The sequence below is a fragment of the Alligator sinensis genome, unplaced genomic scaffold (assembly GCF_000455745.1).
Source record: "Alligator sinensis unplaced genomic scaffold, ASM45574v1 scaffold1018_1, whole genome shotgun sequence".
Classification (NCBI taxonomy): domain Eukaryota; kingdom Metazoa; phylum Chordata; order Crocodylia; family Alligatoridae; genus Alligator; species Alligator sinensis.
Window position 1 is genome coordinate 2,439,136 of NW_005842038.1, and position 26,524 is coordinate 2,465,659.

At 42.9% G+C, this 26,524-nt stretch overlaps 2 protein-coding genes across 5 annotated transcripts in view; one reads left to right on the plus strand and one right to left on the minus strand.

The window, feature by feature from the left end:
* Positions 1-18,699, plus strand: part of MYO1E (myosin IE) — a 128,026-nt gene extending 109,327 nt beyond the window's left edge. For 2 of the 4 annotated variants that reach the window (XM_025202832.1, XM_025202833.1), the window contains 6 exons: positions 1,653-1,799; positions 3,784-3,941; positions 5,131-5,223; positions 8,313-8,517; positions 16,476-16,645; positions 17,451-18,698. In XM_025202832.1, the coding sequence (XP_025058617.1) occupies positions 1,653-1,799; positions 3,784-3,941; positions 5,131-5,223; positions 8,313-8,517; positions 16,476-16,645; positions 17,451-17,527 (850 nt within the window). In that variant the 3' untranslated portion in view covers positions 17,528-18,698. Of the gene's footprint in view, positions 1-1,652; positions 1,800-3,783; positions 3,942-5,130; positions 5,224-8,312; positions 8,518-16,475; positions 16,646-17,450 lie in introns of all 4 variants that reach the window. The other 2 variants (XM_025202837.1, XM_025202836.1) reach the window with 2 other exon arrangements.
* Positions 18,700-20,474: 1,775 nt separating this feature from the next.
* The window catches only part of CCNB2 (cyclin B2), a 7,396-nt gene continuing 1,346 nt past the window's right edge, over positions 20,475-26,524 (minus strand). The window contains exons 2-8 of the mRNA XM_014519388.2: positions 26,159-26,281; positions 25,493-25,663; positions 25,248-25,406; positions 24,546-24,782; positions 22,316-22,456; positions 21,158-21,268; positions 20,475-20,874 (exon numbers count right to left, since the gene is read on the minus strand). Coding sequence (XP_014374874.1) covers positions 20,770-20,874; positions 21,158-21,268; positions 22,316-22,456; positions 24,546-24,782; positions 25,248-25,406; positions 25,493-25,663; positions 26,159-26,281 — 1,047 coding nt within the window. The 3' untranslated portion in view covers positions 20,475-20,769. The remainder of the gene's footprint in view (positions 20,875-21,157; positions 21,269-22,315; positions 22,457-24,545; positions 24,783-25,247; positions 25,407-25,492; positions 25,664-26,158; positions 26,282-26,524) is intronic.

Sequence of the window (26,524 nt, forward strand, 5' to 3'; positions counted from 1 at the left end):
ACAAGCGGCGTAACTAAAGTGTTTGCAACCAATAAGCTGTGTCTGCCTCTCCATTCACCAGCCCGCCCAAATGACCGAGTGATTTTTGAATCATCTCGAGTCAGCTCCGGCTGTCCGAGACAATATTAACCAGCCGTATCAGCCAATACTGATCCAATTGCTGATATGCAGCCCGGCAGCTTGGAGAGCAGTGTCCTGCCAGTAAGTCTGTGGTGGGGAAGGGAAGTTGGGGAGAGAAGAGGCATGGGAGAGGCAGATGGAGGCCCCCCACTGTGAGGGAGTAGGGCTGGGACAGGGATAGGGACTGCCCAGCTGGGGGTGGGGGTGGTGTGGGATGGAGCCACAGGCAGCTCATCCAAGGGGGGAAACTCCCATCACTGCATGCACCCCTGGGGGAGGCACAGGGGGGATGTGCCCCTTCATAGTTGTGCGTGGGGTGAGGGCCAAGAGATGTGCCTGCCTCTTCCTGGCAGGGAGGATGGGCCGGGGCTGTGCTTGGGGTAGGCAGGGTTGGGCGGGCAGCAGCAGCACTGGGAGGGGGGCTATGGGGTGAGCTGCAGCCATCCCAAAATTTGCCATAGCCACCCTGTGGGGGCCCCCCCCCGCACAGCACAGCTGCTCCCGCCCCAAGCACAGCCCCAGCCGAGCCCCCACTGGGAAGAGGCCGGTGTGGTCCCCAGCCTGCAGAGGGCAGCCGGCCCTTGCACAAATCTGGGGGGGCACATGCCCCTGTGCCTCCTGCAGAGGTGCACACAGCTGTGGGAGCTGCAGTTTCATACCCCACCCCGGATGAGCCACCCACAGATCCATCCCGCACCCTGCTCTGCCCCGGCTGGGCAGTACCTGCCCCAGCCCTACTCCCTCCCTGACCATGGAGGCCCTGATCAGGCCCAACCAACATACCCCTTCCCTACCACAGACCTACTGGCTACACACTGCTCTCCAAGCTGCCAGACTGCATTCCTGGCTGCGTGCATGCTGCAGTTGCACACATCTACGTTGCATTTATCAGTGAAATTATTGGCCACATAGCCAAAAAAGCCAATTGCCAATAATATCAATTATTCTTTTATTGGTGCTAATACAATATGGACTGATATATCAGTGCACCTCTACTGTATGTGTCTGAATGAAGCAGCATGCAGGATCTGCACCTGGTTTAAGTCAGCATTGTTTCACTAATGACAATGGAGGAGGACTCTTGAAGTCCAAGGCAAAGCAGCACAGGACTGGGAACCTTCATTTAAAATGTATTTGCTTTTTTCTATTAGCCTGAGTTTCAGTCTCATTTGAAGAAGTTTGTTTTCAGTGTTTTAATTAAACTTTACACAGCATACTACAAATTCAGTTTTAATCGCCAGCTTTGCTGTTGTTAAGGATATGAGTTTTTAATTGTAGCCCTTGTTCCCATTTCATAAAACAATAATTAACTTAAACCAACTAATTCGCAGTCAGATATCTCATATGGGGATTATTTTGGGGATTCCATTATCAGCTGCACACACAAAAATCCATCACCTAAAAAACAGAGTTCAGTTATTTATTCTTCATTATTATTATTTTTTAAAGTCATAATGATTGCCTTTCAAATTCTATTAAAACACAAGAATGTTTTTGTTGCCTGAATGATTTGTGGTCCAATTTCTTTACAGCACACTTCAGGACGATATGTTCATTCTGCATGAGCAGGAATATGACAGTTTGCTTGAATCCATCTTCAAAACAGAATTTTTAAGCCTTTTATCTAAGCGATATGAGGAGAAAACACAAAGGAAACTACCTCTGAAATTTAGCAATACGTGAGTAATGGTTTGCACAATGGATTTTAAAGAGAAATTAAAAGTATATGTTTCTTTTTGCTGCTTCAGTTTGGGTTCAAGGAATGGGTTTATGTAAATATCAGATTCTCGGCTCCCTATCCCATCCTCTGGTACAGAACTAGTGGCAGGGGAGAAGCCAAGCATATAGGCTGCTTACAGACATGAAAAAAACCCCAAAAGCCCTTTACTGAAAGAGGAAGCACATTAGTTCTACTCGGCTGCCCAGTGTCTGTATAGATCAGGCACTTCAGCAGGATTTTTGGCTCTTTTATCTAATATCTGATTCAGTTGGCTATTAGATAAAAGTGCCCAAAAGGCCCACTGAAGCGCCCGATCTATACAGACCTTGGGCAAGCCAGGTCAAACTAACGCAGTGCCTCTTCTGGGCATGCACTGTCTTTGGTGTGGGGGTGCACCAAGCTTAAAGCACTGGGTGGTTGTTTTTTTCACGTTTGTCAGTAGCTATAAATATCTATGTATGCGTGTGCTGAGCAAGTCAGAGGACTTCCTTTGCTAGGCAGAATAATAGCTTAGGGCCAACCACTGGTAACCTCCCAAATCTCATTCTCTGTGTGCAGTGGCACCTTAATGCTGCAGAACCAACTGCTCCATTTACTGAGACAGGGATCAAGCTGCAGAGACATGACACCAGGGGAAGTCCCACCCCAGCATGCTGCAGAAGAGGGTGTGTGCGTGTGTCTGTGCACGCGTGCGCATGTGTGTGCATGCAGCGAGTATCAGGCCAGTCACTGCACACCTATGTGGACCGCCATCCAAACCTTTCCTCCTTTGAAGGACAGGGCGATAGTAACTCAGAGTAGCTGTGTAATGTTTTATATTCTGAGAAGGGAAGATACTCTCCAGCTTCATTGATATTAAGCTAGAGCTGCAGAAAGGGTATTGATATATGTGATATTTGTGCCTAGAAAAGGCTATTGTGGTAGGTGGCTGTTTGAAAGATAGAACAGAGGCCTGCAAGTTGGGAGGTAGGAGGGTGGTGTCCTGAGGTAAGTCAAAGGCAAACAGCAAACATGAAGAAGTTTTCAGTTTACACAGAGATTTTGAATGGATTTGGGGCCAGTTTCCTCTATTTTATGCCTGCATTTTTGCTGTAAGGGCCTGTTGGAAACCATAAAGTGTGCACTTGCCAATACTCCTACATTGTAAATAGATTAGTGACACTGAGCCTGGGACTTGCATGTTTATTTTATTCCCTCCAGAGAAGTGTAAGAAGTACGTGAGAGAGAAAAGGAGATTATTATTTTAGTTTGACAGTCACAAGTGTGCAGGGAGACATACAAAACACTCCACATATTCCTACAGATTGGGAATTCAGAGCCAATACCAGTGACAGTTTGGGCTTTGCCAGTATTAAATGCAATGAATAAGAACTGAGGGTTTGCCAAAATCAAACATGACTTCCTTAGCTGTCCAGCCTGTCTGTATATTGCATAAATATGTATTTCTAGATGTAAGCTGCAAAAGATATATAAATCTTGACAGCGGTGTTTGTTTACCAAGGAAGACACTAGTGCACCTGCAAAATACAGACTGAGTACCTGTATATTATCCACAGCAACTAGGATTGCATGTGTACATTAAGTAATTTGCATAAGCCACAATTAGTTAAGAAGCATGACCTCCTTTAGATGTTTTTGGTTTATGGTAGGCACATCAGCTGCTCAGACTTTTTAACATGCAGCCTCAAAGCTTACAGCACCCTTGAGAGCATCTTGTTTATGCAGGTTCCCTGTGAAAAGTTAAATGTCAAATAACATACAAAAAGGGACAGCAAGATTCAGTCTGGTTTTTTTGTCAGTCTGTTTACTCTGGATGTACTTTTCTCAGCTCTCTGGGGCCCTATTAGGTTTTCTTAATTACAAGGTATTTAATGAATAGTGATGGACTCTTCTGTTGTATGTGAGTGCTTCTTTTTTCCCCTATATCCATATGTTTGTAATAGACTTGATGTAAAGCTGAAAAAGGAGACATGGGGACCATGGAGTGCTGGTGGTTCTCGCCAAGTGCAATTTATGCAAGGCCAAGGAGATTTGGCTATTCTCAAGCCAAGTAACAAGGTGCTGCAGGTCAGCATCGGACCAGGGCTACCAAAGAATTCCCGTAAGTATTCATTTCCCTTTGACTGGCCTACTGAACCGATCTCTCTTTCCTGTCCTCCATGTACACTATCTTCTTCATTGTTTCTCTGAAGCATTCGCAGAAAGAATGGGTAACAGACTTAAATGGTATAACAAATGTCTATCCTCAGGCTGTTCCCTATCTCCTTCAGCAGCACACAGTGACTGTTGTTGGAAACATGTAAAATGTATGGCCTTGACATTTCAGTAATCTGGTCCTTTAGCATAGAATAAAGAGTATACACAGCACATCAGCCATTCATTTAGGGCAGGATCATCCTCTCCACCTCTGAACACTAAGAGCACCATTTCCCATATAGCTCATGGAGAGGCCTTTGAAAGTTGCGGGGGTGTGCACGCATTAAGAGAGAGGGCAGGCTGGGATAGGAGGAAGCCTCTCCTGTATTGCATCCCAGTCTTCTGGTGCCATCTCCTCAGGTTAAGGAAAAGTCACAGGTGTACCAGAAATATATTTCTTTTTACAAGTCTGAATTTTAATTATAAACAGATGCCCAGGCCTGTTCTAAGCGTAGCAAAAGATTAAACAGCATGACAGGTTTCAGAAACTTAACTTGAGTTCCCACCAAAAAACTAGGTCCAAACCAGATTTAACTTTCTTCTGGTGTACACCTTTCAGTCTCTCATGCCCAGTAATACATGCACAATTTTCTTAACAGCACTGCAATTAAAAACAGAAGAGTTCTTAGCCATGATATGTCTACTTTGGGCTTTGTGTTATTCCTGTGGGGCAAAGGTGCCAAAAAGCAAGCCAGCTGGGATCTCTCTTGGGGTGGCAGAGTTTCCTGGTGGCACAGGCCCAGAGTTACCCACTTGCATAGTGGATATCTCCTTGGCAAAAATGTGTGGTCAGAGCACCACTGTTCGCACTATTCTTAACTTCTTAAATAGCCCCTACTGGCATATGGACACTACTTAGAGCTGCCAGACCATGAATTGGACCACAGCTGGGTGGGTGGAATTGTAAACGTGGCGTTAAGTCACCTTTGCCAATCCTTCAGGTTCTGAGCAAAGTTTAACCTTGGCCAAGATCTGCGATTCAGACCCTGAGTTTCAAATACTCTTCCCCCTGATCACAAATGGGGAGCTGGACTTATGAAATAAATACTGCGCAGAAAATAGCAATCAGACAGAATAGTGTGTGCTTCTTTTAGGTCCCACTAGACGGAACATTACACAAAGTAGAGGGAATTTCAGTAGGACTCAAACTCAGAATTACCCAATGAGGGCTGCTCCACCTCCCCCAGGTAAGTTTTCAACCTCTTTAACTATAAAGTGCTCCACACTTAATCCGCCTCTTGAAACCAGAAGTGGGGGGAGGGGGGATGTGAATACTTTGCACTGGTTTTTCTCCCCCCGCTTCATAAAATATCTGTGAAATCACCATAATTGCAGTAGGCTCTGTATCAAATCAGCCTTTGGGGTCGAGTAGTATTCAGCTAGAGATATCACACTTCAGCTGTCAGATGCCAGTATGTACAGCTACTTGCTGCAAAACAATCAACTACAACCAGTTCCATGCCCCTTTCCACTTTACAGTTTAGTACAAAATATATACACACAGCACTGGCCTAGACAGCACTCAGCAATGTCTCTGTGCTTTCAAATACCAGAAACAATAGAACGTGATTTATGCCTCATAATGCCATCCTGTTATGCAACAGGTTTTTACGCACTGAATGCTGATTCACATTAGCTGTGCCAGTAAGGGCATGCAGAGTTTAAACCCAGACTGAAGTCATCTTTTATTTTTTCTTAGGCCCTTAACAATAAGGTTTGTTTAGAATCTCAACCCGCAGCACTATTCCACTGACCTAATACTGCCCACGAGTTCTGTAGAAACTGCTCCCTTTCGGAGGCACTCATTTTACACAAGTACAGTGTTAAGAGAAAATTCCAGATTTGAAACGTTATGCTGTTCACCCAGTTAAATGGTAACAGTAGGACAATTGCTACACGTCTGACACAGGCAAGATGGAGCTGAGTACAAGTCTTGGACAGAGGACATCATGGAATTGTTTCCCAAGATGTTGAGTTACTTGGTACTAATTAAGCAGCAGGATGCTTGCACTGCTGTCATTAAGCCTGGCTTCACCAAATAGATTTACAATCCACTACTTCTAAGTTCTGATAAAATAGTAAATATTTATTCAGGGGTGAGTGAAACATGAAAAGTCAGCCAAAGAGGACTTTGTTTATTTATAAGAATATTTTTAAACACTTCACCTCCACAGTTTGAAAGATGCTGGAATACAAAAGACATGTACATTGGGCTTATTCACTGTGCTGTCCTTTAGATTAAAAAAAACCCAAAAAGAAGACATTTTAAAATAATTTCCCTGTGAATGTGTCCTTTCACAGTAGCTGAGGAAGTGAGCACAGGCTCATGAAAATGTATGCATCTCTGATTTAGTTAGTCTATAAGGTGCAGTCTACCCTGCCTTTTGCCCAACACTTAAAAGCCACTTACTGTTCATATTACTGAGTTTGTGTTAATATGGTGATACAGGTTCAAGAAAACATCCTTTTTAGGAAAGCTACCACTTTGAGAGAGCATCCCAAAACGTTTAAAACTTACTGATTGAAAGTTTACAAAGAGGTTAAGGAAATTCGTTCCATGCAACTAAATATAGTTCTATTCCACCTTATTTCCAACCAGTGTCAGCCAGTCATGTTAGTTATTTAAGACGGTGGTTCCCTGACTTTTGGAACCAATGGACCACTGCCAACCTTAAAAATGTCTTGTGGACTACCTTGACTTTTATTAGAACCATAGAAGGACAGAGTATCATGTATATGTTAATTTATACAACCATAAACAGGTAATTCCCTTTTATCTAGGGGTCAGAAATGATGCAATATGATTCTAGTATGTATAAAGGTTAGATACAGGATTAGGAATAAACTGTGGGACTTAACCTACTGCCCTAGTCTCTGGTGCTGAAGATGCAACCATCTTTCAGGGAGCCAAGTCTGGGACCAGCAGCACTTGTCCCTAGTTCTGGTTCCAGTTATGGTAATCACTCTGTTGTGGTACTGTGGGTAGAAGTGGAGCAACCAAGTACAGCTTCGTTCATGATTTACTGAGAGGAAGATCTCATTAGCTGAAATGGGTATAGTGTCATGTGAATGTAACTATCTTGCTTCCACCCCCTGACCTGAAAGCAGCTTAGCACATTCCCACAATGCCCAGCAGGATTTTGCAGGATCTTCTCAGAAGATGCAGCAGGATGCTTCCTGGTGTCGGTCAGAGCCAAGTTTTAAAATTTAGGACAAAAGTCCAATTTCAGAGAGTCTTCAGAGTCTCTAAGACACAGCCTTTAAATGTGGGACTATCTTAGAGAATCCAGCCTGCTTGGTTGCTTTTGGCACTGAAGCTTGTAAAATATCATTAATAAGCCAGTGTTTCCCAGATTTGCAGTAAGCTCTTCCAGAACCCAGGGATCAGAGGAAGCAATAATTAATGGACTCCCCTTTCCATATAGCCATTCACTGTTCTAGTAGTTCGGCTGGCTACTGCCTCTTACTACGAGGAGGAACAGGAGAGAATCGGGGAGAGTGCATAAGTCATGGCAGACCCTGCTTTTCTCTCATTGAATTCAGTGGGAGTTCTGGCATGTAAGGAATGCAGGGTTTTGCTCATAAGCTGCAGTGAGCTCAGAGGTGGGTGGCTGCAAGTTTTAAATTTGTGTCTGGAGATGAGGGTTCTGCACAGTGTGTTAAGTGCTGCATAATGTTGTTTCAGAGACAGAAAACAAGAGCACAGCTATATTTCACACTAAATCACACCTATAACTCATCATGTTGTACAGGACAACACTGAAATGAGATTTAAAATGTGAACAATCAGTTCAACATTATGAGAAATACTGTATATATAATATGTATGTATGTAATAAACAAGTTTTGGATGGCAAACAAGTTTCAGAAGTTCCTTTGCATGGTTATATTAAACTCTGTTACATTTAGTTTATTGTCATCCTTATTGCCTTCAAAATTCAGAACAGGAGCCTCTTTTTGAGCTATTGAAGTAGAAGCAAGGATCTGCATACATCTTTTTTAGTACTCCTGTCAAACAGGCAAATATTTATAGCCATATAGTTGTATGTTACTTTGAGCAAGGAGTTCAGAAGACCATGACCCTGAGATGTTTTCTTTGGAACTGGGTCTGTGCTTAGACCAAACTTCTGAATTCTAGCTGAATTTAGCTTTGAGTTTCTCAAATTGAGTTGCCAACACAAATTGTACCCAGAGAAAGGAGACCGCTTTTGGAAAAGCTAATATCCTCAAGGTTATACTCCCTGTGCTTATGGTTTGTTTGTTTTTTCTTCTCTAGGTCATCATCAAAATGGAGTGATAAGAACCACGCCATTTATACCACATCCCCAAGTTCCAGCAAATCAACGAGCCAGTCAGAAGAATCTGCATACAAGCATGGCATGTCCACCTTTACCACGGCCACTTTCAGGGGGATCAGGCAAAATTTCACATCAGCCACAAAGCCTGGATTTCCTTAAGGTGCCGGATCAAGGAGTTGCTGGGTAAGGTTTTACTAATGCCATGGCACTGTAGATTTTAGTAGAGGAGGGAATCTGATCCTGTTAGATGATCCTAATATCATAGTGAAGGATGCACATTAATAGGACTTAAGCCAAATGGGCAATTAGAATTGTTAGTTACTTTGGGGAAGTTACCTATTAGTGAATCAAAACTGAGATACACATTTTTCAGTATTTCCTTCATAATTTACTGGATTAGTGATGCCTTGTACATGATGAAGATAAGACAGTACCAAACTACATTTGCTAACACTTGTGCTGGATATGATTAAAGTACGAAAGAAAAATAACAAAAAGTGATTTCCAGGTTACTTTTGGTGTCAAATGCAACAGAAAATAGCTCAGAATTGCTTTTCCCCCCCTATAATCTGTTACTATGACAACTATTCATGCTCTAGGGAAACATTTCCTTTGCTTTGCCATGTTGCTGAGGTTTATGAGCTGAAATCAGTAAGAGAAAGAGTTCTTTTGTTCCCAGTTAATAATAAGCCCTTCCAAATAATGCAAGTCCTTATCCAAACTCAGCTTGTTGGCTGATGTCTACTGATGGCCTATGTAAGTGGGGACCAACCTTTTTGCTGGGAGTGCCACAAATTAGCTCTGCATCCTTCCTGAGTGTCCCTTCTATCCCCTTCCCCAGCCCAATCTGCTGCTCTGCCTTCTGCTCCCTGCCCTATCTGATGCTGTGCTGCCTGTCCTCCCTGATTGCAGTGTATCCCACATGGAGGTTGCCTGTACCATTCATGGCACTTGTGCCAGAGGTTGGCCACCCCTCACCTTTGGGCTCTACCTGCTTCCCACTGGAAAGGTGTCAGTATCAGCAGCCCCACAACTGGCAAAGAGAGAGAGCAGAGAGACCAGGGGCTAAATGTGTCCTGGAAAATGAACTGTGTTCTCAACTCTACATGGACTCCCCAAGTCATGGCTGAAATATATTGGTCCAGCCTGGGGCAAGCAAGCTTAGCAGTTTCTTAGGCTGTCTCTGACATATGGATCTACAAATGATTTCAGGCTCTGGGATAACCATCGAGTACTTTCCCAAGTACTACAATTTCTTAATGTAATATATAGTTAAAGACAATATATGTGCAGTCATTGCAATCTAATGCAGTCATTATTACACTGGCTGCATAAAAATTCCTCCTTTCTAACTAAGATTTCTCTTCTGCTTTTGTAGATTAGCAGAGCTTTGCTTTAGTGGGAATTTGGATGCCACTTAATTGTCAGGATCAAAAGCTGTTGCATATTCAGTTATTCTAGAAAAACACTGTTCATCTTTCATAAGCAATTCTCACTTCTTGCATTTAGCTCCCTATCCGGTATAGCGAGGGAAAGGGTTTCACCAAGAATCCAGATTCATTTGGCTAAGATCTAGATGTTCCAGAATACAGTATAATAGGATAAATGTGGCTTGTGTGGGTAAAAGTAAAATCTGCTCTGAAGTCAGGATTAATTATCATGCTTAGGGATGTTTTTTGGTTCAGGCTTCACTTTGCAGGCTGCTGGTGTCTTGCTGATTAAAACAGGTGCGTTCTGATCATCATTCTGTTTTGCCCCATGCGGTACGTGATGCTTACTTAAAACAGGTGAGGGCAGAAGCAAGCTTTGTTCAGCTGAGGGCACCATTGGCAACTTTCCAACACCCAGCGGTTAGGCCCAAATTATAAAAAAGGAAGCTATTGTAAGCATCCCAATCTTTAGCATGACTGAATGAGGCTCAGAAATTACACCATCAAAGATCACCATTCAGAATAACAACACAGAGCATCATGTTATGGGATTATTTTGAAATACAGCTAACTTCTGTATTAAGATAAGGGGTAGTCACAGGAAACGTTTGATCACACACTGGTAGGTTTTCTGGTGGTGTTACAGCAGGGGTGGGCAAAATGTGGCCCGGGGGCCGGATGCGGCCCGCCAGGCTGTTCTATCCAGCCCGTGGGGCCCCTAAAAAATTTAGAAAATTAATATTAATCTGCCCTGAGCTGCCTGTCATGTGGCCCTCGATGGCTTGCCAAAACTCAGTAAGCGGCCCTCTGCCCAAAATAATTGCCTGTCCCTGTGTTACAGTGTGGGGCATCCTGTCTCGACAGTACCTCTGACCTACATTCTCTGCCTGTTTCTTCTGTTCATTGCAACTCTTGCAAGGAATCTGTATTGCCCCATCCTTTCCTTTAGGCAAAGGCTTTTTATGATTTCACTGGTAAATATTCCAGAACAACTGGCATATTTCGGATGACTGCACCTAGGACTTCTGGCCCACCGCCAGCCTGAAGTTCCATCACGAAGCAAAGAGGGTCAGAGATCATGTAGTTTACAATTCCCCAGGGAGAATGGCACAGAGGAGAGCAAGGTCACTGTTTTCCAGGGTGGAATTGGCTGTTGCTTCATTGACTGTCACCTCGGGAAGGGGATGTACTGTCATTTTTAATGTAGTTTGAGTTTCAGTCTTTGCCTATTTGAAAATGATGAAGTGTCACTCATTCAGTCTGAAGTACCATGGAATGAGGGGTACTACGTTAACTTAAAGGCATATTTAAGCAAGGCCATGGGTAAATAAAGACCACTGCCATCATAGTCAATTTCTTTTCATCTCATCCACTTCCTGGCTTCTCTTTCCCCAAACAGTCCTTTGAGTGGATACTTAATCTTTCTCTCAAGTGGGAGAAGTCATCTAGCCAGGCCCACCACAGCAAAAAGCCAGCTGGCAGCAATTAGCTTATGTTGCACCACTGCTCCAAGTGACTCACTGCTGAGTCTAAGCCCTCACTGACCACAGCAGCTGGATCCCAAGTATCGCCCAAAGGTGGAGAAAGAGGTTGAAGTAAAAACAAAGTCACCACCATACAAGGAAGTCTGCTAAAGGAGGGCTGGATTTCTCAAGGAGGCTCGGAAGGTCACATGCTAGTAGCGGTCCTTCTGCTCCATCCCACACCAGCTACTCTTATGAAGTCACACAGCTGTGTTAACTTCAGCATTTCCTTTGCTACTCTATAAGCAGATTTTTAAAACTCGGCCATAACATTTTTCTGCCGGGCTGTAATTGGTCAGTCAAGTTTTTAACCTGATAGTGAGTCACTTTGCCAGATATATCAGTTTATGTACTAAAAATGCTTTGGCAGAAATGCTGATTTGTCCAGTCTCTAGTCATCTGTTCACTGTGACATCCCATCACATTTGCCTTCAGTCTGGGACATCATCCAGGGAGTGGCTTCCAATTCACTCCTCTCAAATTCAAGGCAAGTGTCTAATGCAACATGTTCTTCAGAGGGTAGACAAATGTTTGACTTTCTTCTGTGCCAGGTGGTCTCCTGGCACATCATCTTCACTTCATCTGGATCTAATGCTGGTTAAAGTTGTGATGTAGTACAGTACCTACCCATCTGGTATCAGCCTTACAGAAAAGCAACCATTCTTCATAATACAGAGATCTCAGTGGATGTCTGGATAACCTGCCTTTAGACCCTCCTGCCACACACACACTTGAAAATTGTTCTCATCTTGTAGCTTGGCATCCCTTTTTTCAGTGCAGTTTTGGTTACCATGTGGTAACGCTTAGCACAGTACTTACATAACTCTTTCCCTTAGCCAAGTAATTTATGAACTAATTAATCCTCACAGTATGAAAGGAGAGAAAAAAGGCATGAAAATAATTTTGGTATAAGACACATCAAAAACTGTAAGCATATAGAGAGCTGATGGATTTTCTAAGGCCAGGAGCATGGAATGAAGATCATATATTCCTGTTGCCCAGTTTTGAATATTTTGGTGGTATGGTATTGTTTTTATTATTTGTCCTCCTCAGCCCGTACTGGGAATAATGTAGATTGCCCCAGCTCAGACAATGCAAAGATTTTTCTTGTTTTTTTCTGACAACTGTATGAATTCAGGGTAAGTAGAGAAATCACAAGCAGCTACAGCAGTAATTGCGTCCAGAGCACGTAGGAAGAACCCATACGCTGGTCTGTGAAAGGCAGGCTGATATGAAGTTCCAAATGGGGGAGGAGGAGGGGAGAATTCCTGGAATAAGCGGCACACTGCTGGATCAGAGAATAAAGTATGCTCAGACCTTGAAAGAATCAAGAATTCCAGCATGTACCATAGAGGCTGTACCAGTAGGAGCTCTGTAGGCGTCTGTAGACAGATTTATGTTCAATAAGAAGCCAGGGAAGGTCTCTGAGAGAAAGGCATGACTAAATTCTTTGATTCCTGGGGAGTTTGCTTGAGCCTTTTTGCAAGGCAAAATTATAAATAGCATTGCAGTAACAGTCTGGCAGTTAAAATGGGAGGGTGGGGCATATCCACAGACACAAAGGTCTGCAACACTATTTCATATGCTATGGCATTAAAACAAAACTTTAATCTATGGGCTGTCTGATTCCTAGCTGTGCTGGATGGACCCTGCAGAACAGGATTGCTCCATCACAGATCAGCTGGTGCAAGAGACAATTTTTTTTGTACATAACTCATGTTGTACTATTGTGGTTGTATCTACAATAGAGTTTTGAGTCCAATATCCTGCAAACCCATAGTGGTAATTTGTCTCGTTGTCTGGAGGAATTATAGATGATAACAGCGGCTTCAGTTAAACATGAGAATTAACAGTTGATAATTTAGTTTCATGTCTATTTAATAATGAGAAGTATTTCGGTAGCCCGAAAACAGAGAAATATAAAGTGCCCTATAAAAAGAAGAACACTGGGGGAGAAGAGCTTGTGACTTTGATATGGCCTGAGATACGTTTCTGCCTTTTTAACGCATCAAATTCTGATCAATCAGCACACTTTACTATTCTTATCCCAGTCTATACCAACTGCCCCCTTCCTCTATGACAACTGCTTTGCACTAGGTACAGTGCAGTATGCATTTCCAAGCCACATCTTATGATCTGATCTCTTTGCAGTAAAGACCACTGCACTGCAGCATCTTCCACTACATCCTCTCAAAGAGTTTTGATACTATTTGATAGAACTGGGGCAGGGGGAAGCATCCCACAGCAAGCAAAGCAAAGAACTACTTCCTAAACCCAACCCTTTAATTCCTGTGCAGATAATATATGGGAATTTTTGCCAACACAAGACAGTTTATTTCTTGTATTAAACCAAGAATTGTGTGTAATCCTTGCATCATAACAATCATTGAAAACATCCACCCCGAGTCTGTCTGCTCTCTGTGCTAGAGAGGATCACATCTAATGATAAGCAGCTCCATCTGCTGGTGACCATGAAAGATTTTCTTGCGCTGTCATCCTCTAACATGCTTTTTTGGGGCTCGGTGTTGCTGGTTAGTCTTTTAACATGATGGGTATTCTACTGATACACTTTTCCCAGGCCTGCCTCACCTCTATCAGAATTTTTTGTAAATATAAAAAGAAGAAATCAGCTCTGCATCTCTCACTCAGACCGAAGGAAAAACTTGCTGACCCTTACAACCCAACCTGCAAAGCTGTAGATTTCATTTAATACTATAACCAAGGTGTAAAATGCCCTGCTTGTGTTTGACAACAACCTGTTAATTACAGCATGACAACTCCCCTTACCGTATAAAACCCTGGACAGCAGGTGCCGAGATGAAAACTGCAGGGGAGAATCTCAGAGAAAGTGTTGAGGGTTTTTTTAGTTTTATTTCTAATTATTCCTTACACTGGGGATGGAGGATTGTCTGCCTACAGGGTAGAGACCAACCTCCTGTTACCAGCATCATCTAAGAATTATGTGGCTTCCCTGGGAAACGCATGCACACATGGGTATTGAATCATCTAGATCCGACTAGGGATGTCTGCTCATTCAAAGTTTTAAACCAGAAGTGCAAATCACAGCTGCTTTAGAAGACTTGCTGGCTATGAAAGAAACAGTCACTTTTTGGATGAGTGGCCAGAACATTTAACCTATTTTGTGTTTCTGGAACATATATTAAACACTTGTTCTCCTAATGTGATATCAATAAAGCTTTGGGCAGTTTCAGAACAGCTTTAACAGAACATTTCATACCTCAGATCTTCAGTTGCTCAAAGGAGCTGCAAGCAATTGTTTACGCTACAGTCCAGCTCTCAACAGCTGCTTAAAATTTCCACTAGGCATCAAATAATGAGAAGCCTTAGTCTTGCCTACCATCAAGATGATTATTTGCTACAGCTGAAGAATCAGGCACGTCGCTTGGTTCACAGTTACAAGGAGACCATTTGGATCTAGCAGGCATGTCTTTGAACTTCTGTTTTCTTTTCTACCACTCAAAGGTGGCTAGATCTTCTTCCTCTTCTTCCTTGTTGTTAGCACAGCTCTCCATCTGTGGTTGTGTGAACAGCTAGAAAGAAACACCTGTGTGCTGGCAGCCAGCTGCCAGAATAGCTGTCACATGTCCATTGAAGTTTTCACTTACCTTGATTTCTCTGGGGCTGCCACAGGGCTTGCAGGACCTGATGGCCTCAGAAATCCACTCAGGGCTGAAGCAATGTCTGATGACTGTACCCCAAGCTCCACATCAGATACTAAAGCCATCATTTTTCTTACTCTTGGAATCCAGAGTGTATTGTTCCTTCTCTATCAGTTGCTGGGCAGCACACCTCATACTCCATTCAAAGAGGAGCAAATGTGTACGTTAAACATATACGCAAAGTCTATTGAAGCACCACTATTCATTTCCACTGTTAACACACTTTAAAGGCTGAGCCTAGTTTCCTATCTGGCCTTGCAAATACAAGTGATGGCTCAGGGGAATTAGACCCTCTTCAGCTGCACTTTTATTTAAATTTCAGTTCCAAGAGCCCTTTCCCTCCTGGACAGGTTTCCAACAGGAAATCAATCTTCAGGAACAGAAGTAGTTACAGACTTCATTTTTATCCACTAAAAATATCAGTCATCATCTGCATGTGTGAACTCCCAGCAACATTAATAGCAGCTACAAGCATTCATGTAGGAGAGAAAACCCCCAACATTTTCTCTACTTTATGATTGGTCATAGAAAGCAAATGTAAAATCACAAGAGGGAAGACTGTCCAGTGTTATATTAGCTCTTTATCTCATGGGAACAAAAAATGAGTGAAAGGCCCAGAGAGAGAGGGATCAGGCTGCAGGGATCTCTCTTGAGCATCATCTTTCTAGTTCATTATCTCTGTATTCAACACTAATGATCCTTTTCACCAAGTTAAACAAAACACTAGCACAGTCTTTTGGACAGCTGCTCTTTCACAAATATTTCATTCCCAAGGGAGATGCATTATAATATTGCTAGCAGACAAACAATGGCAGGGCAGCTGCATATTTGGTGGCTCCAAGCCTCAGATGTCTGGTAACACAGTTACATTTTATCTGAACCATCACTTCGTGCAACAGGAGTTCCAGTTTTATCACATCTGTAATGGCTGAGACGTTACTGGCATTATAAGGGGTAAACCCACCAATTCTAGAATATTAACCCTCTCCTGCTAACGCCCAGCCTGCCTTCATCATGTCTCAGCTAGCTATTCCTCCAATCCCTGGCTGTGACCAGACCCAAACAAATGGTTCTCGTAAATCAAACTGCTCTTGCTGCTGCATCTGCGCAAACCAGTTCCCTGTTCAGAGCCCATTCAAAATTTCTAGACCTGTAAATGAAGGCCCTATACCCAAGATAAAGCCATAGAAGACCTTGGTTTGAAGCTGTTATTAATGCTGCAATGCTTTAATACTGCCCAGAGGCAGTTGTAAGCTAGGGCCATAGAGCCCCAGTCCTACCAATACTCCACTTCTATAAAAGAACCTCTTTCTAGGTCAACAGATTAAAAGGGCAATCTAAATGTGTAGATCTGTGTTTCAAATACAGTTAGGGTTTTTTATTGGTGGAGCTAACCTTGTAATGAACATTAGACAAGGGCAGGGTGCTAGTGCAGGAGGGTTGGATGAGTTAACGGCCTTACAGTGAATGACTGCTCTGTCAATCTTTTTTTTCCCCCACTCCTGCAGCATTCGCAGGCAGACATCAAGCCGGCCCCCACCAGCTGGAGGGAGACCCAAACCACAGCCAAAACCCAAGCCTCAGGTACCACAGTGCAGGGCACTATATGCTTACGATGCTCAGGACACAGATGAACTTAGCTTTAATGCCAATGATGTAATCGATATAATCAAGGAAGGTATGTAAATGGAGTGGGTTCGGGGGGTTTTTGGAGCGGGGGTGCAAAGTTCAAAGATGTCTCCATAACCACTATTGAGACTATCCAACCATCAGCCTGTCACCTGCGCAAGGCCAATCCCGTGGTTAACCTGTCACCCCTGGCCTCCCAGTCCAGGCATTGCCTCCCCCTACCCCCCATGTTGCTGCTGCCACTACCAGTCTCTAGGCTCCTCTTCCCTGCAGCTTCTGCTTTTTGCCCCCACCTAGGGGGGGGGTGATGTGAGGCAGCTCACAGAGCCTGTGATAGAGAGACTAGATAACCCAATGCAGGGTGGGAGCCACAGCACCATATGGGGGTGGTGGGTCACACAGGACACTGGGGCTTCCTGGCATAATGTAGTGGAAGCAGGGGAGGTGCACCTACCATGCAATATATCTAGTAAGCTTGTTCATGGCTTACCAGGAAACCCCCATCATACACCCTCATGCCAGAGTGGTCCTTCTTAATGATGGCACATGAGCACCCCAATAGGAGTTCTGAATTTAGTTGTCCTGTTCAGGAAGCATACTGCTGTAGTCTTACACTTGCCTCCAGGGCCTATTATAGCTACATCACATCAACTGAAAACAAATCATTTAAGTCCTACCCTCTGTCCTTTCCATCTACCATGATACCAAGGAAAGATAAAGCCTTTTAATGAGCTTGAAAGACTAATAAAACCAGGCTCTCCAAGTTTGAATATGCACATGGAAGAGTTGTACCTGTCTCTTTCTAAAAGCTAAAAACAAGAGGGCTGAAGGTGTTATTGCTTGTTCTGTCGCAGATCCCTCTGGCTGGTGGACAGGGCGATTACGAGGGAAGCAAGGATTGTTCCCCAACAACTACGTGACCAAGATATAAAAGGACTGAGGCTTTATTAAATAAAGGATGGCATAAACCTATCAGTGACTGAGATGCAGGAGGGAGGTTTCCCCCACCATTTTTCTCAGAGACCTGTAATTCTTAGCAGCATCTTCTCCAGTGGAGTTGTGTACAAGCAGGAAAGAGTCACTCCGTTTACTGTCCATAAGATGAATTGTGCAACTCCATGCCTCAAACATAAGTGTGGATGTACTGACCAAGAAGTTATTTATTGTATTTAAACCTCTTTCGAACGCAGACTGAACAGAGGTGTGCGCTCAAACCTTGTTTTTCCTGAAATTGCAAGGTGCTTTGCAGTCTGGGACCAGGGACTTCAGAAGGGTTGTATAATTAAGTGCCTTTAGTTAAATATCAGTAGTTTCTTTCTTATAATTGAAGAGAGCATTATATGCACATTCCTCTGATACCAATCATTCTGAGGAACACAAAGTATGCTGCTACATGTCAAAGATTTAAGATCGTTTTAGGTATCACGGCAATGGTATATTTAAAGTAATTGTGTACAGATGTAATAGAGCTCATTTACTATTTGCCAGTAATGTCTAGGGACTCCAAGAAAAGGCACTGCAAAAGGAAAAAAAAAAAGCAGTACTGTACACTAAACAACGTTGCCTTGATTTATATTAGAATATGGCTGGCCCATGTTGGATTTGTTTAATGCTGTACCTGTTGCAGGAAGCATCTCTTTACCTTGAGCTGTACATTTGTAGAAGCAGATCATATACTGTATATAAAAAAATTCTAATATTGTAGAAACATATATGAATGTATAACGTAGTATTTCACTGTACTTAACCATAAAGTAGATTGACTAGAAGTTGTGCCAGGTACTTACAAATAAAATATGCACTACTCATTTTCAAGTGATAAAGTCAGTGTTAAAGCTTTTAAGCCCAGTTACCTCCCCCACCATTTAAAACATAGCTGTTGCTTATCATGCAGGTTAATCAGTATCTGTACTTTTTCTTCTGAAATGCCATAAATAAAGAGACACGGGAACTAGTGACCTGGAGTTGGTTGGCTTGTTGGTTGCAATTTGTTGTTTTTCAGGCATTCGCACAAGCAAATTTCATTCCAGAGTGATAAAGGCTCCTAGTTTACCCATGTTCAGCAAAGGGGGAGCAGAGAAAGGGCAAATCCACACACCCACACCCCAGTCTGAAACTACATGGAGTCATCTGGGAAGAGGCAAGTATAATGCATATTCTCATAAGTCATATGAGCACCATCTAGAGCATGGAGCAGGGAAAAACAAACAGATGCAGGCACAAAAGTTCGTAAGTACCATCTTACATTTCAAGAATTTACAGCAAGCTGCCATCTACCTCTTGAGGTACCCTAGGTTTTAAACATGAAGAGGTCCTACATATACCCTCCAACATCTCATCAACTTAAGTAAGCCCAATCAGGCTGTGTCTAGATGAGTGCAGCCATGTAGTATGTGGCTCTGCAGATGTTTGGGGGAAAACTGCACCTCAAGCTGTGGACAAGCAAAACTTGTGACATAGGTGCTTGTGAAACTGTGTCCGGCTTGGGGCTACTAAGCTACTGTGTTACTAATTACCAATTAGTCATGATTCACTCAGGGACCAACTCAGTACCTAACTACTACATAACTTCAGCAGCATGTATCAACACCTACAAAACCAGACAGACTAAGGAGAGGAAATAATCAATACAATCAACTGCCCCAAGACAGAGACAGTCAGTTGCACAAGCACCCATGGCATGAGTTTAGTCTGTGTTAGCAACTAGGGGGGCAGGGCCCCAGAACCCCATTGCACCTATCTCCTCAACAGCTGGCAGGCTTCATGGGCTCAGCTGGGTCACCATCCCTGCAGTTTTCAGCCCGCTGCACCTTCACACACACACACACACACACACACACACACACACACACACACACACACACACACACACTTTCTTTTGTAATATAGAAAAGATAAAGTTAAACTTTTTATTTTGAAAGGCTAGACAACCTTATTCTTTATTTTTAGAGAAGGAGACTACATGGGTTCCAATTCTTGCTCCAAGACCAGTTCAGGTATTTTATCCACACTGTTTTACCAATTGAAATAAAAAGCACCAGCGTCCCAATGTGTTTCCACCCATCCAACTTGTCAAATATTAAAGGTCTGCAGCATTGCTAGGCCCTTTTCACTAGCACACATTAGAAGAGAAAACTCAAGAGCTAGCAATCATGCACCTTTGCACATGCTTGCAACTTCAGGACAGTTATTAGCATCTACTTTCTAACCAGTAGTTTCTTTGGAGTACCTTCTACCGTAAGAAAAAAGAAACCTAAACCATAAGAGAAGATAAAATCTGGAAGTTTGTCTGCTAGAAGAGAGGCAAAAGTAATTAGAGGCACAACAGAGATTTTCAGCAGAGCCAGTAGCTTCCCTTTCAACTTTCAGTTCACTTTCACTGTCCACACACCTTCCCTCCCAAGTAGCGTAGACAGAGTAGTCTGAAGTAGATTAAAGAATGAATTATGTTAATACACCTCATGAAAGAGAATAGATTTTTTTTTTTTTAAACATACGAAGAACCTGGGGCCTCATTCTCACTGTCCAGAAGTGACTTATAGTTAACTTTGATAATTTTGGAGTCTTGTCAGGGGAGGAACCTAAATCACAAGTGACAGTTGATCTGTTTGCCTCCAATACACAGTGCTATTTCGGGCATCAAGCCCAATGATGTAAAGAGTATGATCTACCAGTACAACTGCATGTCTGACTTTACTGCAGAAATCCCTGCATGAGCTATAGTTGAGGGAGTAGAACAGTCCAAGGTAAACTGCCTGCAGTACTCAAATGAATGAGTCAAATCAGCTATTTCAGTTGGGTGGGGGGGGAGGAGGCAAGAAGCAGGTATGATTTCTGATCTCAGTCTTGTCACAAGTAAGGTGGCTTATAGCTACAGCAAGGAATTGAACCTTGGTACAACTGACTAATGAAAATCCCTGCACTTTAAAAGTTGTCAGCTTGCTAGTTTGGGGGGTTTGGTTTTTGTAAACAGCATAAAGAAGAGCAGTATTTTTAATAAAGGAGCTTTATTTTTAGATATACACATGTATCACAGGGCAAGTTTAAAAAGTCTGCTTTCAGAGTGAATCTGAAGCGTCTGTATCAAAACAGAAGAGATATGTACAAAAGCAGCAGTTCTGCCTCAGTAGGCAAGTTGACAAAGTGCATGGAACAAGAATTTGCTACCTAAGATTATCCCACGACAAATGCAGCTAGGTCCTTGATTATTTTGCTGTTCAGTTGGGGAAGTGTACTGATCTTCATAAGTTTGCTGCTTGCATACTTGTTCTTTACAGCCTGCAGGAATGAGAGGAACAACACTGTCTAGACAAATGGACTGCAATATTTTGTGCCATGCTAATACAACAGAGCTTCAAGATGGAGGACTACAAGGTATACAGGGAGGCAACATCAAAAGCAACAATAAAAAGCAAGTCCTAGCCAAAAACGGAAGCAACTCTGTACCATAAGTCTGTTACAGGATATTATTTATCGAAATGCATGATCTTCGATTATCAGGAAATGAAAGTAGGTACTAACAACAGTATAGGAACAGGAGTTAAGAGTGACCAATACTTACAACATATTTTGTTAGATTCCCATTTACTTTGACTACATTCTTGGCCATATGCTGCATGATTAGGAGTAGACTCTCTTCCGCATACCCAGTGTAGTACTGCTGTTTTATTCCCTGCAATACAAGATGGCCAGAGTGCTGACAGCCCAATCCTCCATGGAGGAGAGGCAGGGCAGTTATTCAGTACAATTCCAAACCCACAACTACAAAGAAGCAGGAGAGACTATCCCCACCATAACAAGGGGCATGTCAGATGCTTTAGTCAGAGCTGCAGAACAGAGCTCAAGAACCTCTCAGCTCCCAGTCCAGGTGCAAAACTATTCTCCTTTAGAGCAGCTTTGAAGGAGACAGGATGATCATCACTACAGAACATTTACTGGAACAGGGTAGTCTTTATTTACTACACCAGGAGTAGGCAATCCCTGGCACAGATGCCAGAGCATGGCATGCAAAAGCATTATGCTTGGCACAAATGCCTCAGGGCAGATAGTGGGGGAAGGGGCTGGAGCTGTGTTGCCGCAACAAGGATTAGGCCCCTAGCAGCTCCTCCACTGGCATGCCAACTTCTCGCAAGTTGAGGTTGTGGGAAACTTTTGGCACTTCCCAAAAATGTTGGTGTACTAGATAGACTATCTGTGGTATCATGGTACAGGGTGGTCAGTGATAGAAGTCTTTCCAATCCCCAAGAACCTGCAAGTTTGATTAAGGGGCAGTTGCCAAGTCACCATTCTAATATCTAAGAAAGCCAGAGTCAGCAATTTCAGAAGTGGGACTCAGGACAATTAAGTAGCTCACTGGCTGTTAGGTCCTGCTATCAAGTGGTCTCCCGATTCACCTGGACAACCTTTAATATTGAAGGCAAATACTCCAGACATGATCTTGTTATGCAGGGCAGGCAAAATGCAAGAAAAGTGGTGGTAGTTACTTGCCTGGCATAGCCTTTATGCAAAATAGCAGAACTACTTATGTACTGGACCTTCAATTACTGAGAGGCCTGAACATTTTGGGTTAAAAACAAAGCTGTACTGAGGTGCAGTAGCACCCTATAGGTACCACTGCATTTATATTAGTCCTTCAGCCATTTGTAATGCTGGAACTCAGTCTGTATTAAGAATGATCAAGATCTGTGGAAGAACCAAAGTGGAAGACTAACAAACTTACCCATTTGGCTTGGCCCAGAACCTGTTGAGACAAGCACAAAGCAGCAGCTGCTATCTCCGAAGGATGATGGTGCACCATATCATAGTCCACGAGCGTCAGCTCCATTAGGTATTTTGCTAGTGTATGCTGCTCAGCATCAGCCTGCCGGATAGTACTTGTTAGTGTGTGAAGCTTCATTTCTTTAGCTGAAGAATGATCCAGGCTTTAACACGATTGGGGTAGCATTTGAAAAAGATTAAAAAGTTAAGCAGCATCTGCTTTCTTAATTCAAGCTCCTATGGCTTGGAGGACTATAAAGGGCTAGTTTATAGGGCTGTACAAAGCTTCAGTCCCCCAATTCAATTTGGCAGAGATTCGGCAGCCAAATCTTTGAATCAGACCCTTTAAATCTTGCCAAATCAATTTGGAAAAATTTGGACATAGACACAGCTTTAAATGTTTTTTTCTAGATGCCTCAAGATACCAGATAGTTTATCAGTGCTGCAATGCTGGGGCGGATGGAGCGTCCCACAGGAGCGTGGGGGGCTCCCTAGCGTGCTCAGCAGCAGACCCAGAAGCACTTCTGGGCCCACCGGGGAGCATGCAGCCCCCCCAGTGCACCTGGGAGTGCTTCTGGTCCATTTCCGGGTCTGCTGCCGAGTGAGTGCAGGGGGGGCTCCCCAGCGCCTGTGGGATGCTCCATCCACCCTAGCATCACAGCATTAATGAGCCACCTGGTACCTTGAGGTATGCAGAAAATAAAACACAGAAAAAAAAAACAAAACCAAAAAAAACCTGTCTATGTCCAAGTCTCCGATTCTCCAAATCGGTATTGAGTTTTCAGATTTGGCCGAATTAAAAAAGATTGGGGACAGCAATCTGAATCAAGTTCACTGCCAAATCCAAATCTAATACAGTCTGCTTTGCACACCCATACTGGTTTATGCCACTTCCTCATGGAAGAGAGAAACATGCTCTTGCTCAGTGCCTAACAGCAAGAAAATGAGACTGTGCAGCTCTGGCTTGGCATGAGCCTGAGTAGTGCCAGCACTATTCTTGGGGACATGCTTCAGCCACTCAAAGTCAGTGTTGGACCCTGGAAATAAATAAATAAATAAATAAATAAATAAATAAATAAATAAAAAAAAAAGAGACAGCCAACCAAGCAGCAATGAAAAAAAAAAAGATATGCTTCTTGGTACTGGCCCTGAATGGAGACAATGTAGACACTGCCTTTTGAATATCCTGAACTGCAACTGCCCCACTCAAAGGGCATCCTACCCTGGATTCCATGAGAAGGGAGACTTGGGTTCAGCATCTCTTCTAGGTTAGAAACTAAAACCCAATTCATGTTGTGGTGTTAGAAAACAGCAGAAGGGTTACTTTACTGTACTGCAGCAAATACCATATGGCTAGGTTTAAAAATCACATCTGGTGTGGGAGTTTCACTGTCCAAGTCTACTGTTTTTGTCTACTGTTTTTGTTTTATTTTGTTCTGTTCATCTTGGGCAAAGAATGGAGAGCTGGATTCAAAAAGAGGGCATAAGAACCAGTGCTGCAGCACATTACTTATGTTTAGTACACAGCCAGAAGTCAGAGAAAGAGGGTGCTAGATCTTGAACTCAAATGCAACACTAGAGCTCTCTAGGCTCCCCCATGCACTATAAAAAAGGGACCATCCTGCCAATACAGATTGCATCTAGATTCAGCAGGGAACTACCTACCATTACATGGAATGTCCCTAAGCACTTAAGAAAAAAAAAAAAAACAAACACACACACACACACACACACACACACACACACACACCACCAAACAAACAAAAAAACAACGAGTCAGAGGCCTGTTCTGATCTGGCCTGAAATACCCAGAATACACTGAAGTACTTTATCTAGTGAAACTTCAGTTATATTGTTTTCTTCAGTTAGCTGCATCAGTTCCTTATCTTGTTACCACCAGAACTAGTTCCCAGCATGTTTGTCATAAGTGAAGCAATGTGCAATCTATTATCTAAAACTATTCTGCAATTCAGTGTTTGAGCCACTGTTTCTTTCATAAAAAGAATTAACTGCCACCACATACCAAACAGCATTCTGCTATACATGCTCTCTAATCCACCCTCTCTTTAAATCCATTTTACTCTGGCATCCCTCAAGTCCAGAAGAGGGCTTGAAAAGACACTGTCCAACCAAAATAGCTACCTTGAAGTTCAGCATGAATGCTTCAAGTTAAAATTGGGCCAAGCACATACCTCGCCAGCTTTTGATGCTCTCCGTAAGAAATGGAGTGGAAGGGGACGCCCCAGGTCAAAGTTCAGTTCTCTAAGAATTGCCACCTCCATTTCTCTGATCTGAGCAGTAGTGTAGGCATTATCAGTAATATAAACAAAGTCTGCGATGTCAGGACAGAATATCTCTTCATATTTTGAAGCTAGAAACAGTGCTGTCACACCAGCCAATTGAAGTTTGTTTCGGGAAACTAGGCGATTCTGGGCACAATAAAGACAAATTTTAGTTTTTCCAGTATGATTATTCATTTAAGCAAAATATGCTCTCCGTCTCAAGACTAAGCAAGGCTATGTTCTTTCCTGCAATGTGCACTTATTGGAACTTACTGTCAAAAATGCTCCTTAAGCACACAGTACTGTGATAACTCTGGTCCTGGAACTAGCTAGGTCCCCTTGCATTGAAGGGGAAGAGCAGCCCTTTGACAGCTGTTCCCCCTTCACTGTTTTTGGCACAGTGGAATGGAGTTCAGTTAAGTTACTAAATGGATAGTGGAGATAAGACACAGCATTCATTTCAGTAATTTATGCACTTAATAAAATATGCAGGCAACTGAAACCCAGAACCCATTTGAAAAGTTTGCTCTTGTTCAGTGTTTAAGTATAGTCATTAAATGGATTTGCCAGATCCACATTTATGTTATAAAGCATCATGTTCCAGACACTTACTTGTAAGAAACGGTCCATAATGCCAACACACATATACAGGGTTTCCTGCAAAAGCTGGAATCTTGAGTGGACTTGAATAAGCCAGTCAACTAAGATTGCACGCATGCGTCCATTGATCTCCTTCCCGTCAAGATAGCGTGAACGTACTGGCTGCTGCAACTGTTTGGAGAAATACCCATGTGGTTGACTGAATGGGTAAGCTTAAATGCATTTGCAGTTGTAAGAGAAAACGTAAGCATCCATACCTCAAGCTGCCTCAGATATAGATAGATATCCTTTACGTAGTCACTACAAAGCTGAGGGTTTTCCCAGTCATCAGCATCAATGTCTTCAACATTGCTGAGCAGTACATCAGAAAAAGCCTGGCATAGATCCTCTTCTTTCATGGATATGTCCATAGGGGTTGGAGACATAATCTATTTGATATGTCAGTCATTAAAACCCACATGTTGTGCAACCAATGTAAAGTCCATACTGCTTTAGTAACTGGACAGCTTTAAGCCTTTTTTTTTTATAAATAGAAAAAGTAACCCTGTAGTATTAGCCCACAATTTCTGCCACTGTGGCACAGACATCATCTTGAACCAAGATGTCTGTTGTTGCCATAAGGACTTTGCCCATGTATAGGAGTCATTTAATGATCTTTACATTTGATTTACAGGTTCTCTTTATTCGTTTGCTTGTGTTAATAATAAAAAAAATTAAATCGGTTAACAAAATATAACTTAACTCTCCTGTATCCTTTTCCTCCCCTTACTAGGAGTAATGAGCCAACATATTGCAAGCCCAGAGATGCATATGGGACATTCTGATTTCTCTGAAAGGGGCAAATGGTACACTTCCAGCCTAGGAAGAGGCAGGCTCCAAGTCTAGAGCCAGAGAACAACAACAACAAAACAGTTTCCTCCTACCTTTGGAACACTGGCTTCCTTCAGTGGTTTCACCGCAGCTAGATGTTTTGGTTGTGCTGTTACATTTGTTGACTTGTTACCTCCTTTGGAGGGCTTTATGGATGCTTTTAAGCTTTCTGTTTTCTATTAAAACAGGAAAAAAGCCACACAAATCAAACCCCATTAATAGAGGTGCATTGATACACTGGTCCCATATCAGATCCACACCAATATAGGAAAAATTGACAGCACCAGAAGTCAGCTTTTTTGCCTGATGTGGTGGATAAGTGCCCCGTGTATGCGCAAAGCCACAGCATGCACGTGGCCAGGAGCATGGCCCAGCAGCTTGGAAAGCAATGTCAGGCTGGTAAGTCTGGTGTGTAGGGA